Source organism: Lepisma saccharinum, chromosome 18 (assembly GCF_977018435.1).
Source record: "Lepisma saccharinum chromosome 18, izLepSacc3.1, whole genome shotgun sequence".
NCBI lineage: Eukaryota > Metazoa > Arthropoda > Insecta > Zygentoma > Lepismatidae > Lepisma > Lepisma saccharinum.
Window position 1 is genome coordinate 25622197 of NC_139246.1, and position 13844 is coordinate 25636040.

The 13844-nt window shown below is 38.4% G+C and overlaps 1 protein-coding gene across 2 annotated transcripts in view; it reads left to right on the forward strand.

Moving 5' to 3' along the window:
• Positions 1-13844, forward strand: part of LOC146002485 (small G protein signaling modulator 1-like) — a 408832-nt gene that overhangs the window by 308624 nt on the left and 86364 nt on the right. For both annotated transcript variants that reach the window (XM_083140359.1, XM_083140360.1), the window contains exons 6-7: positions 114-181; positions 12796-12938. In XM_083140359.1, the coding sequence (XP_082996485.1) occupies positions 114-181; positions 12796-12938 (211 nt within the window). The remainder of the gene's footprint in view (positions 1-113; positions 182-12795; positions 12939-13844) is intronic.

Genomic DNA, 13844 nt, shown 5'->3' on the forward strand with positions numbered 1-13844 from the left:
ATGGTTTTTATGTTAAACTATATTCTAACATTGTTTCCTGACCTGTGATATATATTTTGTTTCATCTGTTACAGTCATATGTAAGCTAATGTTGCTCTTTCTTTTTTTTTCAGCAAGTATTACGAAAAAGATTCTCTTGTAGCCGACCCCGATTACGGATCAATTCTTAGTTCTCTTTTAGGTAAGTCCAGATTGTTTTATGTACTGTATCAAATATTATGGTTTTTTTTTTTATTATTTAGCGGCATTTTACTGCCACTTTGCTAATTGCAACAATGCGGATGAGTGATGGTTAGAAAACACAGCACAGCGATAAAACTGGTAAAAAGTTTTGTGTAATTTGGCCCTCGTACAGTTTTGCACTAGAACAATTAGCTATTCCATTATTTCTCTAACAGAGTACAAAACACACTCTCCCACACAATATGCACATTTCAGATTGTTGCGATTAGCTCATGTACTTGTTGCGGAAGAAACGTTGGAAAAACCTTCGCCACTTCATTTCTCGTAAAATTCTAGCTTGATTTGATATATTGCATCACCCCCTTTCCATTGATTTTTAAGTTGAATTCAATATGGCGGCCAACAATATGGCGGATCTCCGCTTGACACAAACAACTATGCTTTCCCCTGGGCCTAATCTGCTTCTATCATGACCAATCGTACCCAGGATAACTCCTTTACATTTTATAACCGGTGTTAAGGCACTTTCTCACCCTAGTACAAGGTAATGAGTTACACATATTATTGTGCATCTTCTGATTCCATTGCAGTCCGAGTTTGAGTTTTTCATATGTTTTAGAATATGGCATTGTGTGCCAAATATATTTTTTTCCACGATTTTTGGCGATGACATGTTTTGAGATTTTCAAGGTCAAAGGTCAAGGTCACGTTACAATGTTTTCTTTTTACCAAAGGTAGGCTTGCTACATATCATTTGAAAGCTTCTTCAATGGACATTTCCACTTTGACATGAAAAACGTTTTAAATCCATTCATTTTACAGATAATGACACAAACAAGAGATGTGCAAAATATCTCGGCGATATTTGTTTCGGTTCTCGAGAAACACGCCTTCAAACACCGCTGAAATTCACCTACTACGTCACGGATTTGAAAACGTCCTCTCCAGAGACAGGAGGTCCTCTGACGTCATCACTTAGAAATGCAAGCAGGCGGGGCTTCTGCTCGTCCCGTCAGCTTAGCACGAGCCGCGGAAGCGACAGCATATTCACTTGTTACTGTGTAAAACTTACAACTTCCAGTGCAAAAATCTGTGCTCCATTTCTTGGAGATGAATTATGCCATAGCAGTATAGTAGTATTTACTATAATCCAGCCACTCGGTAGATGGTTTTCCCATTAGGGTGTCAAAGCAAACCTTGTAACAGTCAATGGCTGAATACGTGAACAGCCTTGTTCATTGCGAATACATAGGTTAGTTCTGACTGGCAAGAACTTAATGTTATAGGAATGCCTTTTCTGGAATTACAATTATTTTCGTCATAATATTTTCTTCACAAATTTTAAGATAATACTTTTAGAACACACTGGTTTACACGCCAATTTCTGCAATATAAGAGGTGATACGGTATAAAAAGGTACGGTGAGTTTTTAAATTTCCTGCAGTAAATGATAGTTTTCTTCAGTTAATATATTTGCAAATTTTTGTATTTAGCCTACTTTTACGTCGCTTTTCCGTTCACTTTGTTTAACCGCAACGATGAGAACGCATGGTTAATTTAGTATGTATCTTCTCTAACATCACATTTCTTCCCACTTTTGGCTAATCGATACAATGAAGATGAATGACTACAAACAGTATTCGAAGTCGGGGTGCAGAAGGACACCCCCCCTACACACACACACTACCACCACCACCAACAAGCACAATCTAAGTATCACTCAACCTGCTGCCACGATACGAGACGAACTTTTTCTTCTGTCCCATCTCATTTCGAAATCATTCACTTGTCCCATCTCCTTGTATGAGACGAGACGGAACATGCCTCGTCTCGTGAACAACACTAACATTAACAATAGAAGCATCCCCCAAGCTGTCCCCAAAGTCTCGAGCAAACATCCTCCCATGTAACAATTTCCAGTTCAATGAAATGTCACTCACAAGGAAACAGTCATGCCCAGGTCGAGTCAAACATGTAACATGCTTCCTCAGATAAATCATGAATTTTGTGTATAATAATTACAACGCCAGTTCATTCCTGGTAATTCTGAATCTGCAGTTTGGTTTGCATATATAAGCAGGATAATATTTAGTTTTCGAGGGCTGTACCGTCGAAACGAGGAGTCAAAAAAAATATTAAGAAAGGTTTCATTTTGTATTTATAATGATAAGCCATTGCTATATTTTTGTAGACTTGAGACGAGAACGAGAATTGCCCTCCCAAACCGAGACGGATGTTTATAAATTGAGACGAGACTGTCAATGAGACATTTACAAATAAACACGAGACAGACATTTCCAATTCTCAACGAGAACGAGACCAAGGCTGCCATGTCTCGACTCGATAGGATCCTTAGTGGTGAAGTTGTGCATCAACCAATTAATGCATTCGGGGTAACGAGGTGAGGCGGATTTTTCCGCAGTACAAAATTCAAAATAATTATATCGTACCATTTCAGTATGGGATATTGTTATACACATGGGCGTATATGTAGTTCACTGGGGAGAGGGATGGATCAACTTTTGGTATGATTAGGGTTGCTTTAATTCGTAAGTGAAAATCTAGGACACTGCTGGCCGGAAGCTTGTTGGATAGCAGGGGGGGAAGGGGTGCTGGACCCGACAAAGTTGTGTGTATGTAGTCACACTACATATTAGTATTGATATCGAGGGGGAAAATAACTGATTTGACAGTCTCAAATCCGTATCCCGTCCTATACGTCTCTAATTTAAGAGAATGAAATAAGTCCGAAGGAATTTTTTATGAACAAGCGGATAGAACAAGGAAATTGGTAATTTTAGTGAACCAAAAGAAAGAGGGGGGTCGGACCCGTTGAATCCCCCTTAAATACGCCCATGGTTATACAATATTTCCTTGTAATAATTATACATAAACTAAGTACAGATATGTACTGTGCAACTAATGTAATCTTCTCAGTGTATTTTCTCTTATCTGCACAAAAATATTTGATCATAATTTGCGCAACAGAAATGGAACACAAACTGAAATTGCTTTATGGAAAAGAAAGTTATATAGGCTTTATAAATAAAGTGAAGAATGTGAAAATTCCTATTTTGCACTACATAGGTTACGGTAAATATCGATAAATATAAGTTTAAAAAAATATTTTTGAGTGTCTGGTCAGCAACCAATTTTATAAGCAATATTTTTCGCATGGCCTGAGAACACACACGCAGCTGAACCCTTTCATTTATCTTGCACCTGAGCAGCAGGGATATTTCATAGAACAATGATCATTACAAAGCATAGCTTTCCTTTCTCCTATCGCTCCTTCTTACTTTATTTAAATCGGTACAGATTTGTAAAACCGCTGCACGTGTTCGCTCACCGTGGGCTACCCATCCGGAACTGAACGCTCGAAGCAGACGACAAACGAGCTCTCCGTAAGGAGTGACGTAGTAACATGGCGGCGGCGTGTTTTCAGCGCAACGCTAGCCTCGCAACTTTGGAAGTCTCGTTTCTGCCTTAAACTGGACGCAGAGAAACGCGAGAACTTGCAGGGGTCATTTTTCCAGGGTGTAGTTTTTAAAATTGTTGTAAAAAAAATTGAGTGGAAATGTCCATTCCCTGCACAATAAACTTTATTTAAGCTTCTTAGGGCAGGGGCGGAGTTACAGCAAATTTAGGGTAGCTGAACGGTCTCAGAAAGGGCAATTTCTGCGAACTTTGATCTTGAATAATTTGACAATTACAAGACGCATGAGACTCAAACTTTTCAGTTACTAAGTTCCATGCATAGTTTCAACTCCTCAAATTCCATGAAAATCTAACATGGTTGGCTTGAAAATTGCACATATCTGCTTTGATTTCGCATGAAATGACTCATATGTAGGTTATGCATGTCAGGTTGGAGCTCTTAGCGTAATTAGCCCCATAAATGCTTACAGGACTAAGTTATGCAAAGTAAATTTGAATTATTACTTAGTATTTACATATTGTTTTTTACACGTTACACAGGAGGATAAGAAAGTCAATGATTATACTGGAAGTGCCAACTATCAATAGTAATTTTATCAAAAAATAAATACTAATTTTGATTGTTTACTTTTCGGTTATATCCAGGGACTCAGATCTCTGCAATGCAATTTAACTATTTTACCCAGACATGTCCTCCTTTTCGGGTCATAAAAATGGTCCGGACTGGTTTTTAGTATGGTTGTGCGGGACAGAATTTCTGGGGTCGGGAAGGGTTCTGGACGGGGAAAATTCGCAATTTCCCGATGCTCTGGAAATCTGGAATTCTACACGTCAGTGATTGTTGTTGCATTTCTGGAATAAAAACTAACAATTTCCGACAAGTTCCATACGCTTACAATGCAGAAAACGTCGAGAATTAACGATCTTTTAAAATGACCATTCGGCATTTCAGGCTACTCGGGATCCCGAGAATTCGGGAAATCATTTCCCGAAGCCGGGATCGGGACGGGAATTTTTTTTTCCAGATCCCAATCCTAACTTTTCGGGATCCCGCACACCCCTAGTTTTTAGGAAAATTGGGAAATGTCCTCTTTTTTGAGGGTACAGACAACTGCTTCAACTTCAAGATTCGTAACAAAATTTTATATTTGTAGATAATTGTTAATATTGTTTCCGTGTTCAAGTTAAGTTTATGAATTAGAATTGTGAGAATAATGACACGCAACACAAAAATTCAGTCTAGTTTTGTGTTCTTTTTTAAAAATAATTATTGATATACCTAATGTTTAAATAAAAGGTGATGATATACTACATATATAAATTTTAATTGTAAATTATACAATACATGTTCACCTGAAATACTGCATTAATATGTTCGTAATCGGTAATGTCAGAGTTTAGTTATATAAATTATATTTTCTTGTTATGAGGGCAGGTTGCACCATCTCTGCTTAACGTCTCATCCTCCACTTAACACCATTTTGCGGTTGTTCTCCGCCTCTCTGCAACGGTCGTGGGTGAAGCCACTCACGTGCGCACCCATGTACGGCAGGAAGAGCAGGACCCTCCATTGGCAGCTATGCTTACGAATGTTAATTTCGAGTTGTTTTCAGTTTTTGTGTTGGTAAAAATGTTGTAACGATGAAAAATGAATTCGTAACACATTGTGAGTAGGGTTACCAGATCGCTGTAAGGGAAATGTAGGACATGCTGTCCCAAAATGTAGGACATTGAGTCAAAATGTAGGACACCAAAATTCTCAATAAATAATTCATATTTCTATAGAACACGTTAGAAAACTGAGAAATGACAATTTTTAGTTCTAAAAAATGACTTTTTAATGATTTTTTAAATATAAAATTTCAAAACTTGCGATCATAATAAACAATGAACCTCTTACTACATGATTTAAGTGATACTTCTCAGAGGAGCCAATGTTTCTCAAAATATATTTATGTTAGAGTGGACAGTCGAACTCTTTGAAATTATAGGGACCAGTACCAAACATTTTTTTACAGACTTTAGGAAAAAAATCATTTCTATCGTGAGTCTGTTGTGCTGATGGTAATGAAAGTACTCTCTCAACATTTGCATTATGACCTGCAATGGCCAACAAATATTCAGGAATTACCGTAATTTGAAATGGTTCCAGAAGTTTCATCTTGAGTAGTTTTTAGTTCAATAACAGGGTGTCTACCAAAATAACACATCCAGAATTCTTGACTTTTTCTGGACTTTTCTTGACCGTTTTCCTGTTTTTCTTAACATTTATTTATTCAACCCCTACTTAGGTAAAGTTGGAAATTAGTAATTAAGAAAATAAATATTTATTTAATGAACACCCCTACCAAAGGGCCAGTTAAGATGAAAACTGATGCTGTATTTAAGAAGAAAGACTGCTTTATCTATTAATGCATCCTGAACTGTTTTTGGAGACTAGCGAGGCTATGGCGTCTGGACTCACAGCCAGTATAATCTTATGTGGGGCTTGTCTTTCTATATATTTGTGATTGTCCCATCATCCATCCTATCTTACCCCCATTCATCATCCTCGCGATTAGTCAATGGGACAGAAAAACTTAAATAAAATAAACTAAATCAACCAATCAGTCATTGTTATAGCAAGAATTCTTGACCACAAGAATAATTTATTGCCTTTTTATTGACTTCTTGACCTACTTGTAGATTTCTTTACTTTTTCCTTGACTTCCATGACTTTCTTGACTGGCAGACACCCGGATTAACTTTATATCCCCTGCTTTAAAACCAAATTATATTACATATTGAATAAGAATGGGAAACACCTTGTTCCATCAGTATAAACCCCAAGGCAAGAAATTCCGCTCAGGCATTAAACAGTGACATCATCACAAAATGAGCAATGACTGAATCAAAATAAATTTCACTATTGAGTTTGGAAGCGCAATCCACAGACTTGAAACTTGCATAATTTTTTTCTCTTACGTATTTCCCTAATGAATATTATGTGACGCTCAAAATGTAGGACATTTATGATATTTTTCAAATTCCTCCCGGACGCCGGACATAAGGCTTAAATGTAGGACATGTCCGGGAAAATCCGGACGTCTGGTAACCCTAATTGTGAGTTGCTTTTATGCAATAAAATTCATTCACTGCTATTAAATTAATGGAAAGTCAGATAAAAATACTTCGCGTACCAAGTAAAGTGTCGATTTCTTCCATACCCCTGGTTTAATGCAACAAGGACGTATTTATGGGGTTCCGGACCCCCCCACCCCCAAAGACTTATCGAGTACTACTAATAATGAAAATGAGCTTGTTTACCACTTGTTTATTTATATCTACCCAACTTACTGGATGGCAAGGATTATATTGCAATCATACGGTTTTGTATGGCAGTACCAAAGAAGATTTATGCACACTACTATTTAAAATAATGTGCATATATTCACGAACTTTACATTTTCTTAATTGGATCTAACATACGTGTCTTTTGCTTTTCAATGAATTCCATTCTGTATCTTTTTTTTTAAATATTCCATTCTTTATTTTATTGTTGCTTGCCAGAAAAGTTGCTATTACATAAGTTTTGTTGATCGTTGATGCATTGATGCTATGCACAATACTGCAACCATTATTCGTTAAGAAATAAAGCTAGCCTAATGATTAATTTGGACTAAAAGGCTAAAAAGCAAATATTGGCTCGGTTATTATTGCACATCTCTTGGTGTGGTAGTTCGGGGCGCAAGCTAGGTCTATGTGATCATAGGCATGCCGATAGCCAGGCATTGAGTTTATGCGTTTTAGTTGAGTCAATTAAACGACAAAGCGAAATCCTTGCCTTCGTCTCAAGTATATTCGCATTATAATTACCATAAATAAATAATAAAACCTTGTAGTTTATCTACTGGAGCAATGTGGTGTGAATATCGTCTTTGCCTAACACTATCCCTGTATCTGAGAAGAGTCTGTGTACTTCACCGAGTCTCATCGTTCACCGCTGAATATTATTAAGACATTATTAATAAATATAATAATACGTTTAATAGATAAATAATACTTGAAATAAATCCATGAACGTATCAAGTGGCAGTCCAACGTGTTGGCTCGATATTGTAGTGTACAGCAAGACAATTGTTTGATGTTGAGATTCATTGTGCAAGAGCACTAAACTTTTATATTTGTAGAAAAGCACAGAGCTACTTCGTTCGAAAGGGAAAGAAAACATTTGCGTAGCGCAAATAAAAATCTTGCTTTAAGTTCAGAGCATAATGTTCCCGATTGTTGTCGGGACATTGATAAAGAAAGAACTACATTTGTTTGCAAGAAATGTAAAAAGCTTCTACATTATGAATGTTGTGGCCTAGATATTAGAACTAAAAGCCACGAAGCTACTGATTTGGTTTGTAGAGATTGTGAATCATTGTCTACGAATATTACATCTGATCCATTAAATATGTTTGAAACTTTAAAAGCCATGATTGAAGGAGTTAGCAAGCAGCAAGTAGTGTTGCCCACGGGACGAGACGGGACAGGCTTTTATAAATTCGAGACGAGACGAGATTGATCATGTGTCCCTTTGACAAACGAATATTTTCGAGACGAGACAGCATTTCACAGCATTTTCACGAGACGAGACAGGCCAAAGTCTCGTCTCGTGGGCAACACTAGCAGCAAGTTGAAAGTATGGAAACGTTACAAGCTGATATTAGCAAACAGTCTGAAACCTTACAGGCTGATATTAAACACCAAGCTGATTCCATCAACAACTTGAAGGCTGATATTAGCAAACAGTCTGAAATATTAAAGGAAGATATCGGCAGACAATGTGCGTTATTAAAGGGGTGATATCGGTAAGCAACACGATGAATCTATGAAAGCTTTAAGAGCAGAAATCGGCGAGATGGCTTGTGAAATTGAACAACTGAAGTCTGAGAACGAGGAAACTAGGGCCAGATTCTCTGAAGAAATCCGGCAGGCTAGAGAGATAGACTTTGATGAGTTCCGGCGTAGCTTGGAAGCCGATGTTAATAAAGCCACGGAAAATGTTCGCATAGATGTGGAGGATATTAATTCGAGATTCACTGGGGAGTGTAATAGAATTATTGAAAAACAGCTGACGATGGAACAGTTGTTGCCCGAGGTCGAGGCTGACAGAATACAGTTCCGGGCTGAGGTCCAAGAAAATATTAGTCAGATTACCGTAGTTGTGTCTCAAGGAAGCAAGGACGTTGAGGAAATAAAGACTCAAGTAGAACAACTTACGAATCAGTTAGAGACTATGCACGTTTCCCGGCAAACGGAAATAGAAACTGGATCTCGAACAGCTGGTCACCCGTCTGCAGTTGCTGAGAGTGCAGTGTTGCCAACTATTAACCTTGAACTAAATAAAGTGATGGACGGAGCCGGTGGAGAGAGAACTAGAGAAGGAAAACAAGTCTCTCACCCTCGAGACACTACTGATATAAGAGCTCATGAAGTGGCTTCTGTAGTTCTACATATCTTTAGTCTTTCAGGCGATGACAGAGGTTACAGAGAGCGTGAATCTCGTAGGGCACGGCACAGTCCTTATGAAGAAGGAGCGAAGAGGAAACGTCCGGAAAGGAAGAAAGATCGAGGTTTCTCCTCTTCTAGTACCAGCTCTGATTCTCAGTATCGAGCAAAAATCAGGAGGCAAACACGAAGGCATAGAAAGGTGAGAAGGGGGTCAGATGAGTCGCCACCAAGAACTCAGCAAGAACTCAGCGATCAACAATGACTGGAACTTCAAGATGGCAGACCTTAATTCCTTGTCGAAGTTCAAGGGAGACCTGGAAGCCCAGAATGCTGAGCAGTACTTAAAAGAACTTAACATCAACTTTGATTTAGTGCAGATTCCATACGAATACCGATTGGAAATTATTCCTCTGCTATTCAAGGGCCAGGCTAAGCATTGGTTTCGAGCAAACCAGTTAGAGTTCAAGTCCTATTCTGATTTCTGCCGTCGTTTTCGCAAACAATATGCTTCAGAAGAGGCCAAAGAAAGGCAGCTCACAGCAGTGAGATGTCGCCGATACTCAAAGCAGTCCGGTATGAGCATGGAAGAATATGCCTGGCCTATTTACTCAGCCTACCGCAATCTGTCTGCCCGACATAGAACCTGAGATTGTGAATTTAATCATCTCCCAGCTTCCATATAGAGCTCGCAGTCTGAGTCTAGGTAATTCTCCTCAAACTGTACGACAGCTAGCCGATTTTCTAAATAGATTCGAGGTGCTTGAGGAGCAGGACAGTTGGAAGCCGGTGTGGAATAGAGAAGGTGCTGGCCAGGGAAATGCTCCTAGACAAAATAGGATTGGAAACCAACAGCCCAGGGTCAGACAAGTTATGCAGAATCATAGAAATGGATATCCCAATTATAACAGGCGACGTAATCCTCCGAGAAGGGATGGCAGGAACAACTACGCACGTGGGCCGCGTCGTTCCAGATCTGATCCAGAAGACCATTCCCGTAACTCTTCACGTAACGCCTCTGAACCCAGTAACTTCAGGGCGACGGCGCCTCCATTTGAACCTTCTGCTTCACGTTTGACGAACGACCAACGGCAAAGCGTCGACATAACAAGAGACTTTTGTTGAGTGCTAATCCGAGTGGTATGCAGTCAGATTTAGCCAGTCGCCCAACGTGAATTCTTTGTTCCCGATCATGGTTGGGCTAAAATCTTGGACTTCTCTGGGAACAGATGACAGCGTTATGAATAGTGAATGTAATCATCTTTTGGTTGTGCTGACTCTCAATGAAGGAGAACAAAGTTTAGATAGAGCACTGCAACAGGCAGTTAGAAAGGAAAATTTACCCAGGGCTCCGTTAATTAAAGCCACTGTAACAGGCGTCGATTTTATTTGTGTTCTTTACACTGGCAGCGAATGTAATCTCATGAGCTACGCCATTTGGAAGAAGATTAAAGAGAAGCTGCCGTCATTGCAGTTACAACCATGTTCAGATGTTAGGCTGACTGATTTCACTGGGAGAAACAAAACTAGAGTTGTGGGATGTAGACAAGTAGATCTGGAGATTGCGGGAAGAAATTTATTGGAGGACATGGTCTCGAAGCTGACTTTATTTTGGGCTACCCATTCCTCAGGAAATATGAAGCAGGAATTGACCTACAGCGCGAGAAGTTATCCCTCACCGTAGACGGAGTTCCGGTAGAGCAGGACCTCGTGAATAATGGATCTTCGACAGGGACGTGTGTAAGAAAGGTCAGTGAAGATTCCCATGTCGATCAGTGGATGGCTAGTCCTGACGACATTCTTCAGAAGGTCAATGCGAATGAGATTTTATGCGAAAGGGGTAGAAGCCAATTGAAAGAAGTCTTATTGAAGCATAGAGATGTATTTTCCGAGAGACCAGGTACTATTAAAAACTTCCAGTGCGAGATTGAACTCACCACAACAGAACCTGTGTATCGATCTCCATATCCCATACCTATAGCCTAAAGAAAGCTCCTGAAAGAAGAACTGAAAAAGTGGCAACAATGAGATGTTATTGTGCCTTGATATTCATCTTGTATGAGCCCCTTAAATTGATGGTAAGCCTGATGATAACATACGCCTGCAGTCATTTGGCTGATTAATTATTCTATTTCTGAGACCATGGATATTCGCCTGCTGAACTGTTCTTCAACCGTCCTATTCCCAGAGAACTCCTAACACATTTCAATTGGCCTGAACAGGAAGAAGCCCAACCAGATTGGAAGTCCAAATTATTCTTAGCCCAAGTCATGGAAAAGATGAAGCTATCGAAGAATATAAAACAGAAGGAAAACGCCAAGACAGTGACAGTTGAAGACTTCGTGATAGTTAAAAACAATTCCTTAAGCTCCTCACTAGATAGGACCATTCAGAAGTTATTTATGTTGTGGGTAGGACCTTATCTAGTGGACAAAGTGCAAAATAATGTTGTGACATTGCTAATTCCAAGGACTAAAGAATTATATGGTAAGGTTAACTTGGATAACCTGAAACTGGTGCACTTTTCGGAGGATAACAAGGAAGAGTTTGTACTTTAAAAACTAAGTTTCCTCCAGGTAGATAACGTCCTTCCAGAAACTTAGTTTCCGAAAGGAAGGAGCAGATGATATGATCCATATTTTTATGTGACGTCACCAGTAGAAAATATGTCACTAATATATTTATTTTGTGAAAGAAAGTGTATTTCCTTGTTATAATATGTAATAATGCACCTTGTTTGTAATGTATATCTTTTGTTTATTGTTTATTGTATTTTATGCTACATTATGGGTAATTTAATGTATCTTTATGTTTGAGAGAGTGCACTATACGAATTTGTATTTCTAAACATGTATAGATGTCGGTTTTGTGGGTAGCATCTTTTTGTAAATAGTGAGTGATTCATCTGTACTTGAATCTGTGTTCTCGAAAATAGTGTATAAGTGAGTATGTCGCGTAAGAAATATCACACTTTCGCCACGGATCGACGAAGATTTTAAACCTAAAAAAAACTCCTCGGTGTTGTGCATACATCTTGGTATGGTAGTTCGGGGAGCAAGCTAGGCCTATGCGATCATAGGTATGCCGATGGCCATGCATTGATGCTGTGCACAGTACTGCAACCATTATTCGTTAAGAAATAAAGCTACCCTAATGATTAATTTGGACTATAAGGCTAGAAAGCAAATATTGGCTTAATTATTATTACATATCTCTTGGTGTGGTAGTTCGGGGCGCAAGCTAGGTCTATGTGATCATAGTCATGCCGATTGAGTTTATGCATTTTAGTTGAGTCAATTCATCGACAAAGCAAAATCTTCGCCTTCGTCTCAAGTATATTCGCATTATTATTGCCATAAATAAAGAAAAAAAAAACTTTTACTTTACCTACTGCATCAATGTGGTTTTATTTCTCTGTGCTGTGAATATTGTCTTTGCCTAACACTATCCCTCTACCTGAGAGAAGTCTGTGTACTTCACCGAGTCTCATCGTTCACCACTGAGTATTATTAAGTCATTATTAATAAATATAATAATACGTTTAATAGATAAATAATACTTGAAATAAATCCATGAACGTATCATGGTAACCCTATTTAGTAGGTGTATGGTTATGTGCCTGTTTATTGGTTGGAAGTGTTGACTGGTCATATGTTTGTGATTATGCAGATCATTACATTAATCTTTTCTTATTTCCAGTTGGTCCTTGTGCTGTAGACTACTCAAAAACAAAAACCCAGGACCATTTTTGGACAGATCCTCCAGCAGATGAACTGGTGCAGCGACACAGAATATCGAGCGGCCACTCCACTCCTCCCACAAGTAGACGGCCAGCACTGAATGTGAGTAGACTTTCTGTGCTAGGTGTTGTCACCAAGGGTGTGCATGTATGTGGTAGTTTCTCCTAGGATGCACCTTATGAAATTTCTGTGCACTTGTTACCTTGGGATGGAACATATTTATCAATATTCTATTGATATCAGCTAATGCAGATATATCAATGTAGTGCTATAATTGCCAACAATATTAGTTATTTGATATATCATTAAGTAGTGAAACAATCTTCCATTTTGTTGCATTTTATAATTAATATAATTTAAAATACAAAAATATTACAAAAAAAATAAAATATACAAATATTTGAGTCAAAAAATACAGAAGAGTAATTTTGCTGTAGTATTATATTAATGTGAAACTTGGTCCCTTATATTAAAAGAGGAACATAAATTAAGAGTATTTGAAAATATAAATTCTTAGAAAAATATTTCGACCTAAAAGAGATGAGGAGACAGGTGAGTGGAGAAGGTTACATAATTTAGAACTGCATAATTTGAATTCATGTCCAGATATTATTAGAATGATTAAATCAAAAAGACTTAGGTTGGCAGGCTATGTAGATGGAATGGGAGAGGATAGAATAGTTTACAGGATTCTTGTTTGGAAACCTGATGGTAAGGGACCTGCTGGAAGGGTAAGATGAAGGTGAGGGATAACGTTGAGATGGATATGAAGGAAATCGGTAAGGATGGAAAAGATTGGATTGATCTTGCCCAGGATAGGGACAGATGGAAGGCTTGTGTTCCTGCAGCAATAAACCTTCAGGTTTAAGAAGGATAGACCATTAGTTAGTTAGACTGGGACGTAACTAGATTATTCAGCTTAGGAAATTTGTTTCCATGAAACAGAAAGCTGAACAAAATAACAATATGTATACATTGACAGGTCCAAGATAATTGATTCTTATGTAA